This window comes from Gorilla gorilla, chromosome 17, assembly GCF_029281585.2.
Source record: "Gorilla gorilla gorilla isolate KB3781 chromosome 17, NHGRI_mGorGor1-v2.1_pri, whole genome shotgun sequence".
Classification (NCBI taxonomy): domain Eukaryota; kingdom Metazoa; phylum Chordata; class Mammalia; order Primates; family Hominidae; genus Gorilla; species Gorilla gorilla.
The window spans coordinates 108,310,450-108,320,000 of record NC_073241.2 but is presented as its reverse complement, the minus strand read 5'-3'; the positions used below and the strand labels follow the sequence as shown (position 1 = coordinate 108,320,000).

The window sequence follows — 9,551 nt, the reverse complement described above, 5'->3', positions numbered from 1 at the left end:
GCAATTATAAGTGATAATTACCAATACAATGAAGATATTCTTTTCAAAGTAAAATAAGCTCCCACTTATTCCTTCAAAATTGAAAAAGGAAATTGTGTTAAAAAATGTCATTGTGACCGTTTGGACCTGTTAACAGTTCATTTTGTTAATGAGCCCAAGGAAACAGACTATGCTGGATTTTATAAGCAAAGCTCCGTAATAAATTTGGCTTTTGACTAAAACAGACCTTAAAGGTTATTATTAGTGAAGGAAAAAAATTTCAATACAATTCAGATTATTTCAGGCAAATCAGGATCATCATCTATATTTTCTATTGAGATGTGTATAAAATATCAATGTGATCACCTCAATTGTTCTCACGTGCCCAAGCTGTGACTGTGTCTCACTATCAACATTTGAATGTGATTAGCATTCCATAAAAGTTGTAGATAAGAACGAATTTCACAACATAGCCCCGAATAAAAGAAATACAGGTAAAAACACTCACGTGTGGAATTGAAACAATCACATATGGAATTGAAATTCTGTCTGCATACTTCAAGAATGTTATTAAACAATAGTAAGTACTTGACTGAACTGGTTGTAGGAAATAACCAAAGTGAACATATTTTACTAAGGACAGAGTTTCCTGAGAACTAGAAAGACATTTTGCTGGCTTGCAGACTGAGGAGTGCTGGCTTCTGACGCATTCTGAAGAATAAGTTCTTATAAACTGCTTCCATGGCCCTTCTCATGATGATGATTAAATGCATATATTACAGTGTTTATGTGCCAATCTGACATTATTTACTTACGTTTAAGTGCTGTCTATAACAAGCAAACCCATATGGGAAAAATCTGCATTTAGTCCACAATTTTATCATATAAACTTCTAAAGCCCTTTAATCCTGCCATCATTTAAAGCCAGTATGATGTCAGATTCAAATGTATTTAACCACCTTTTTAAATTCAACTTGTATTTTGAACTGGCCTGTATGCATGTTCCAAAAATAGAAGTTATTACATTAATTAATATGGCCTAAACTTTTTATGTCAAGGCAAAACCATGTCAGCGAGGCACTGTAACAACAGTACAACAGTGACAAGTTTGAGAAATTTATTTCCAATGCAATTTTCATTTTCTTCCTCTCTTTGTTTAAGGGGCGAATTAAAAAGCAAGCATTGCAAACATTATCATTAATGTCAAAGGAACTTATTTTTTGCACACTATTCAACAGCTAAGAGACGTGAAACTGTAAACAGGCAGGGGATGGGCAGGAATGGGATTTTATTAGAACAAGTTAAGAAAAATGCCAACCAGTTCACCAACTAACAGAACTTAGCGAACACTCTTCCCTTCTTGGTGAATGAGAGTATCTGGCCAGGGCTACTTTTAGGAAGTACCAACCCATTTGCTTCTATGTGAACGTGAAGGTGGCCTCAGGAGCTGCTCTGCCACAACCCCTCTTAGCTGATCTCAAATTAAGTATCACACCCATGGTGCCATGTTGGCCATCTGCACTACACGGGATAAAAATATAGTTTTTTTTCCATTTAATTTACAGTGATCCCAGTATCTGCTGTTTACACCTAGATTTTCAGGGCCTCTATTACCGTGTGCACATTCCTTCCTGTCTGTGTTTCTCAGTTGTACAGAAGAGGGGAGGAAGGTCCCACAGGCCTTTCAGAGAAAACCTCTAACAAAAGCATAGCTTCAAAGACGATAGTTAAAAAAAATATGTATTTTCCCCTTCTCACTAATAAAATATACACAGAATGTTTAACAAAAATGTTCCTATTCTTAGGAGTGACTCTCGGTGTGAAAGGAACCCCTCAGACTGTCTGTTTTTGGTCTTCGCTCAGCTTTAATCCCTGGTCTGTTATAGAATCTATCTATCTTCTATCAGAATGACAGGCAGAATTTTTAGCCTGGATGATCTTTTTAAAGCCACAAGTGAAAAACATCATTGTAATATGTGTGTGTAAAATACAGCTATGTGATTTCCAAGCAAACCAATCCTCTGATTTGGTTTTACATGAGAAATTACATGAGAAAAAAACCTAAAACAGGTTTTTTTTAAAAAATAAGTTTACTTAGAATATTATTAAAATGCTCAATTTTTACATACATTTTGTGTATGAAATATATAACTTAAGATATGCTGTGTATACATATATAATATTTAAGACGATGCTTTCTTCAAAAATTTCAAGCTACAGTTCTTGGCATTTCACGTACAGTGGCTTTTAAGTAAGCTAACCAATTACAAAGTAGTATTAATATAGGTGTTCTGTAATTTCCTTTATCAATCTCAAAAGCTCACCTTCAATACACTTTTGCTGCATATTTTTTACTCATTACAATGAACAAGAGAAGCAGAATTTGTTTAGTGCAGGGAAAGGGTTGTTAACTTATCCACTTCAATGAGTAACTTTAAAATGCCACGTGGATCTTCAGGAAAGGAAAACGGACTTTTTCCTTTGCCTTTCCATCTCTTAAGAATCCAGAAAGCATTTTTTCCAGTTTTCCTAAATTGTTAGGAGACACTTATTTTCTTGCAAATTAATTCTTTTTAACTCCTTATGATAGCTTTGAATCCCATAAAGAAAGATGAATTATCACATACTGAGCCCAAGCTGTGAAACAGGAGGAGACAAATAGAGACCCCTACTGTGTTTAACAATGTAGAAGAAATTCCAGACGCAATAGAAAAATTTTCTGTCCTTTTCCCGAGACCTCAGAGTGTGTACGCACAGCGCTGAACAGTGGAGGGCACTCTTGCCATGCTCAACGCGGCTCTGACCACATACTCCCGCGCGTCGACGCCGTGGCCCACACCTCAAATTTGTTAAGTCACGACCACCTGTGGCACAGTCACCAACTGTCTTCTGCTTAAAACATTTGCAGTTTTTAACCTGTGCAGTGAAGCACCCGGGAGGAGACACGGTTGCCTTTATGGGTACATGCAGATGGGAGCTGGACAGCACTCGCATTTGCTTTAACTATCTGCCCTCGACGCTGCTTCAAATAATAAGACGTTTGTTACACTTCAAGGTTGCACAATAGTTCTTTCATTTAGACGTTACGCTGTCATCACACTTATAACGAACGCGTGTGTATCACTATCTATGGCTAATGAAAAATATGCAGACCTGAAATACGTCAGCTGATGCAAACAATTTCAATCGAAATTTGATGAGGGGGTGAAAACAAGGTTTTGCTAAATCACTTTTGGTGAAGATGCAGATGGTTTACATTCAAAGGCTGTGGTCTCACTGATCTGACACATGAAATTAAACGTGCTATTTCATGACATGCCTACTTGAAAGCACCCAAACACTGTCCATTTTTCAAATCCACTATGCATAGAAATAAATACGCAAAACCACTTAGACGTATAAATGCCTACATGTAAATAGCTCTAGAGGGGCACACGAGCCACGCTGCGTCCAGAAGCAAAGCTACCATCAGCTGTGACCATCAGCCCGCTCGCACTCGGGATCAGGCGATGGAATCATTTCCATCACTTGTCAGCACTTCATGGCACTTTCATTTCTACAGGCAAAGTTTGCACATATGCAAAAAATCATCCTGGAAAAGCCACTGCCCTGGGTCGTTGAAGCCAGTGACTCTGCACGTATACAGATCCTACAACAGAATTACCAAACAGTGCGGTGAAGGTCACTCTCGAAAAGACCAGTAACGCCGACGAATCACGACAAAGTGCCGCGGCACCTGCAGGGTTAATTAAACAGTTCAAGATGCAATAACGACACAACAGAAAGCCGTTTTCTCTTCTTCTTTAAGAACTATAAACACTTGTGCTGAACTAGATGGCGTCTGAGAAGCCGTGCAGCACGGCGCAAGCTCGCGGGATCTCTAGTTAACACTCAGATTCAGTGTTAACACTTAACAGAACAGTGGTGAGCCCTGTTGCCAAGGTCAACAGCACAGATGCACTAATTGTATTATGAGCTTGACATCTAGTGGCCACCCCTGGCAGGGCAAAGCAGGCAAAGGTTAAATCAGCAAGGCTTGTCAAAGCACTTCTAACTACCCACCTTCAGGGAGAGACGGTCGGAAGCTGGCCAGCACTCTGCAACCCCACCTTTTCAGACATCAGACAAAAAGGCTTTCTGCGCCGAGCTGGCTGCTAATGCTCGCAGAGAATGCAAAGGGGTTAGGGATTTTAGATAGTAAGCATAACTAATCTGAAGGTGATTGAAAAAGACAGGCCCACAGAGGAAAATATTTAGACACCACACTGGCATTATCGGATCCCCTTGGTGGACACCGTCTCAGTCTCGAGAACGCTTCCCTTTAATTAAGAAACAAATCAATCTTCATCTCTAACATAGAAACCATTCCGTTATTTTATTACAATTAATATTTTATACTTTCTGGCATGTGACTGGCCTGGTTTGCTTCGAAATCAGCTGCATTTTAAATCATAAATGTGTTGAAATTACGTGAGAAATAACCCTAGACAGGTTTTTTTTTTTAAATAAAAGTTTACTTGGAACATTAAATTGCTCAATTTTTACATACAGTTTGTTTCATTGTGTATGAAATGTGTAGTAATTAAGGTATGCTGTAATTACAAACCTGTCCTTCCAAGACTAAAACATGTTGGTCTTATTCCGGCAACTACTGAACAAATCATGTAGGAAAATAAAAACTAATAAAAACAAAAAATCCTTCCTGTTATATTTAAAAGTTGTGCTTCTTGAAACTATCTTGGAGCACTGAAAGATGGTACATATCCTCATTAGAAGTGAAAAAGATTTTTATTGTACTTAAATAAAAGCCGGTGCCAATGCTTTTAAGAATGCTAAATTCCAACTAATGGTTAGCACACAGAATAGAAACCCTGGTTGTGCTTTTGCTGAATTCCCCCCAAAAGAAAATATTCTTAGGGCTACCTGGAGATGAATGGTACAGCTTCTTAAGAGATTGCAGTTGGAAATGAAATTTGACCCACTTTTACCATCATCTTGTATACAAAAAAGAATCAGCTTGCTAAGTAACTCCTGCTGTTACTCCATACCTTTTTCTGGCTTTGAACAACAGACCTAAAAATATTGGATAATGCATATGCCATGGAAGTTGAAAACGTATATTGCACATAAAATTCGAGAACTGTTACATAATCAGCTCTCTCTCTGTAAGGTGGGAATTAATTGGCATGCTTTTTTGTTGATCACAGAAATGTGCATTTTTAAATAGGTTAAGTTTTTTAATGTTGTTTTTAAAAGAAATGTTGGCAAAGTCTTCTTTTCCTCTCCCCTCACCCAACCCGGTTACTTACTTTTTACCTTTCATGTTTCAGAGAAAGCAATCTGCCTGTGAATGTTAGAAAGTAGCTCCTGCATTGTTCCTTTTGGTATGCTGAATTGTAAATGTGTGTAGTGTGCTGGGGGAGCACTGAGGGCAAACCATGCATATACAGATAAAAGAAAAAGATCCTGCGCCAAGCACTGGTGGCCGAGCTTCTTTCCCTTAATTCAAACATAGTCTGTGAATACCACTGGTAAATTCTTAAATCACATGCTCAACACATTTAAAAGGATTTTTAAGACAGCCATATACTTCTAAGTTGGCAGAAAAAAAAAACACACTTTGAAGCAATTAGTGCTAACAAACAAAATACAGGATGGTAAATGGTTTTAAATTATAATACCCTTTTGTTCCTTCTTAAATACATATTTTCTAACAACAACAAAATACATCTTTCTTAAATTATATTTTATACAATAAAGAATAGCAGTATTGTATCTTTTAAAGTTCTTAGTGGGCATATAACTGTCATTGGAAGTTTTAATTAATTTTTCTTAGAACAAAAATATTCAGCTGGCTGACAGGATTACTAGTGGCGCAAAGTTCACTGGATCCTAAAGCTGCAGCGCCTTTCTTCTAAAATAGGAATGAGATCATTTGCAAGTAAGTAATTTTAAAAAACAGTTTCTGTTAGGAATGTCTCAATGACTTATTTTTTTTTTTAACAAAAGGATGACTTTAGAACTTTACATAAATTATCCTTACTTCTTCTCATTCTAGACACGTCATGTTTCATTCCTGTAGTGGTAAGGTTTGGGTAGCATCAGTTATTTTTGTATAGAATCTTTTCATTGCTTCAAAAATAAATCATAATTCTTTTTTAAGAGATACAGGCTTTGTGCTGTAAATTAACGTGAGTGCATCTCTGTCCCCCATTATACTAAACATTTTTGCATAGAATATTTGTTCTGCAGGACATTATCAGTAGCTTTCCATTTTACTGCATGTAGATGGACCTGCTGCTTTAATTAATATGTCACTCCCCGAGTGATACAAAGGCATTATTTACCTCGTTTCTAAAACACTAAACTAACTGAGCTCACTTGCAACTTCCGGCACGGTCTGTCTATTTCCATTGCATTTAACAAAATTAAAATTTTGAGGAGATCTGATTCAGGTTGGAGTAATTTGGTTTCCACACCCATTTATCTTTTAAAAATTTTTACTTAGTTATCTTAGGAACGATGCTGAGTGCGACCGAGTAATACACAAATGGGGCATTCCTTGACTTCACACGGAACAGAGTGTCTGTTATGCTCCTTGAACAAGCTGCTTCGAATATAATTAAATGAGAAAGAACTTAAAAAAAATAGTTTGCCTAAACTCTCTCAAACAAGCATGGAAGCTGCTCGACCAAGACTCAGCCCCACACAGGGTCTTTTGGGCCTGTTGCAAAATATGACCAGGAACTGTGGCAACGTCTGGATTACAACTCTGGATGCTGTGAAAAACACAGGCTTGACAAGAACTTTAATTCTACCACGGGTAAAAAACCTGAATATTTTGCATCTCTAAATAAATTCGAGCAGCAACGAGAGGGATTCAAAGTAGAACTTGTGAATAATTTATCCCATCTTAGGCTTTCAAATATAGGCGATATAGCCCTCCACATGTTTACACTATTAAGTTCAGCATGCTCACATTTCTGAAGTGAAATTAAAAATGAATAGCAGTGCCTCAGCTTGTTAATTGTTAAATACCAGGGGGTTTACTCTATTAATTAAAATATGCTTTAATAAAAGGAGACATTGCACATTTTGATACCGACCCTACAAAGCTGAGAAGTATTTACATTGTTGCATTTTGGGGCGGCTGTGAAAGCCGATTTTAAGCCATTCAGGAGCCACAATAATAAAGCTTTAAAATTCCTCACTGGGACGCAATGTAGTTCTTTTGAAGGAAAGACTGTCTTTCTCATTCGGCAGAAATAAATCCATTCATTTGATCATGTAGTCATTGAGGGCGATACAAAACAAACCAAGTGTGAGAAATTCTATGTGATGAAGTAAACAAAACAAAAAAAAATCCATTTCCATGACAAAAAGATTCTTTGTCCTTAATCTACCCACCATATGCAAGCGTTTCTTTTTAGCATATCGCCTGTTCTCATCTTGGCTGACTTGGCTACACAGATAAGACTCCCTTACCTCCACCGCAACAAAAAGACCCCGGCGAGCTCACTAATTTTATTTAATTCATTAATTCTCCAGCCGCGTCATAAGCATGCTCTCTCGTTCTCATCCGACATGGGTGTCTACCTGCTTTGTCAAACTTTACTCCACTGTGTGGGAAACTCTTCCGCCCCGTTTCCTTTTCGCAGACAGTCTCACTCTCAGAGTAAAAAGATCACCATCTGCCTCCAACAACTTGTAATAAGTCAATCATAAAAGTTGGCCTGCCTATTTTTTAAGGAGCAAATTATTTTACTGCGAGCTGTGCTGCAGGCTCGGGGTCGTGGGGTCGCCCCTCCTCGGCCCTCTTTCCTGGCGCCCTGGGGGCCCCACGGGGCGCGCCGAAGCCTGGGCGCCGCCGGCCGAGGTTTTAACTCGACGAAGGGGGTGGGGGCGCCCCAAACTTTGCGGGGCTAAGGCGCCACTCTGGGAAGTCCAGCCCTTCTCCAGTCTCTTAACTTTCGCGGCGCCTGCCCTTTGCTCTTGGATGTTTCGAAGAGGACGCTCCTACCAGCGAAATGACTGCAAAGGCGAGGTCTCCAGCGCCCGGCCTCGGCGGATCCAAAAAGACGGGAGAGAAAAGGCCCGCGCAGACGCTGCAATGAACGCCCCGGAAACACGCCGGGGTTCTGCCGCGAGCAGGGGCCAGGCCCAGGCCGCCGCCGCTGCGCTCACCCCCAGTTTAATTCCCCAGGCGGCCATTAGGCAGAGCCAAGCCCCCGACCTTCTCCTCGCCTCGCAAGGGATCACAGGCTGCGTTAACGCGCAGGGATACCACGGGTCACCCGAGGCGGTGCGGACCCGGGAGGGGGCGCGGGCCGCCGAACAAAGCTGGCCGGGCGGCGGGGTCCCCAACCCCCGTCCAGCGGTAGGTGGGCTGCGGTCGCCTTCCCTGCCGCCGCGCTCGCCCCGGGGTCGCCGAGGCCAGCCTCAGCGTTCTGGCGCAGAGACCCTGGGGGGCGGCGCGGCGGCGGAGGCAACGTGGACTCCCTCCCGCCCCGGCCTCCGAGCCGTCCTCGAGCCGGCCGCGGCCTCGGCGCCCTTCGCGGGCAGCTCCCCGACTCCGAGAAGAGGAGCCAAGTTTACTTCGCCCACAACTCTCTCCGCGGCCGCGCGCGCTCCGGCGAAGTACCCGGGTCCCCGCGGCCGGCCTGGCGCGGGGCGGACACTTGCTCGCAGGAAGCAGGGAACTTTCTCCCGCTCCCGGACGCGCGCATCCGCTCCCACCGCACGCGCTTCCCTAGCCCGGATGGGCAGCCCCAGACCCCCCGGCCACCCCGCAGCCCCGGCCCTCACCGTGCTCGGGAGCCCCGTCAGGCGGCAGCAGCTCCTCGTCCGACTTGAGGTGCTGGGGCTTGGCCTGCTTGCGCCGAGACATGCTGCTAGCGGCGCTCGGGCCCCGCGCGGGGCAGCGGCATCAGCGGGGCGGCCGGCGGGGCGGGCGCGGGGCGGCCGGGCGGGCGCGGCGCGCGGGGCGGCGGCGGCTGCGCGGGCCGCGCATGGGGCTGAGCAATTAGGCTGGTGAATAATGCATGGCCATTAGCAGAGGGCCGCGCCGATTGGCCAGGCTCCAGCGGACTCCGGCGGCCTATGCAAATGAGGCCGCGCTCGCAATTAGCGGCCGCGCCGACGAGGAGGAGGCCGCGGCGCCTCGGGACCGGGGCGCGCGCTGCCCGGCGCCGCCTCACATCGCGGGCTCCGGCGCCGCGCTCCTCGGCCGCCCCGGGTGCGGCTCTGGCGGGGCCCTGGTGCGGCGCGGGCCGCGATGGCCGTCCCTCCGCAGGGCGCAGGCAGCAAACTTTGGCGGCGTCCGCGCGGCGCCGTCTCCGCCGGCGCGCCGGGCTCGCCCCTTTATAGAGTGTCTGCGCCGCCGCCCGCGCCTCCCCCCGCCGCCGCCGGGCGGCCCCTCCCGGAGCGAGCGGCCGCGGGCAGGGCTCCGACCCGGCGCCTTTGTCTCGCCCGGGCCGCTCGGGCGCCGCGCCTCCTGTTCCGGGCGCGCGGGGTCGGCCGGCCGCCTTCGCTGCTCCGCCGCGGCTCTCAGCGCCGCTCAGCGCGGCGGGCCC

At 44.7% G+C, this 9,551-nt stretch overlaps 1 protein-coding gene across 4 annotated transcripts in view; it reads right to left on the bottom strand.

Moving 5' to 3' along the window:
- SALL3 (spalt like transcription factor 3) overlaps window positions 1–8,934 on the bottom strand; it is a 22,483-nt gene extending 13,549 nt beyond the window's left edge. For 3 of the 4 annotated variants that reach the window (XM_055368029.1, XM_055368031.1, XM_055368028.2), the window contains exon 1: window positions 8,785–8,932. In XM_055368029.1, coding sequence (XP_055224004.1) covers window positions 8,785–8,866 — 82 coding nt within the window. In that variant the 5' untranslated portion in view covers window positions 8,867–8,932. Of the gene's footprint in view, window positions 1–8,784 lie in introns of all 4 variants that reach the window. The other variant, XM_019014309.4, reaches the window with a different exon arrangement.
- Between the last annotated feature and the right edge of the window lie 617 nt (window positions 8,935–9,551).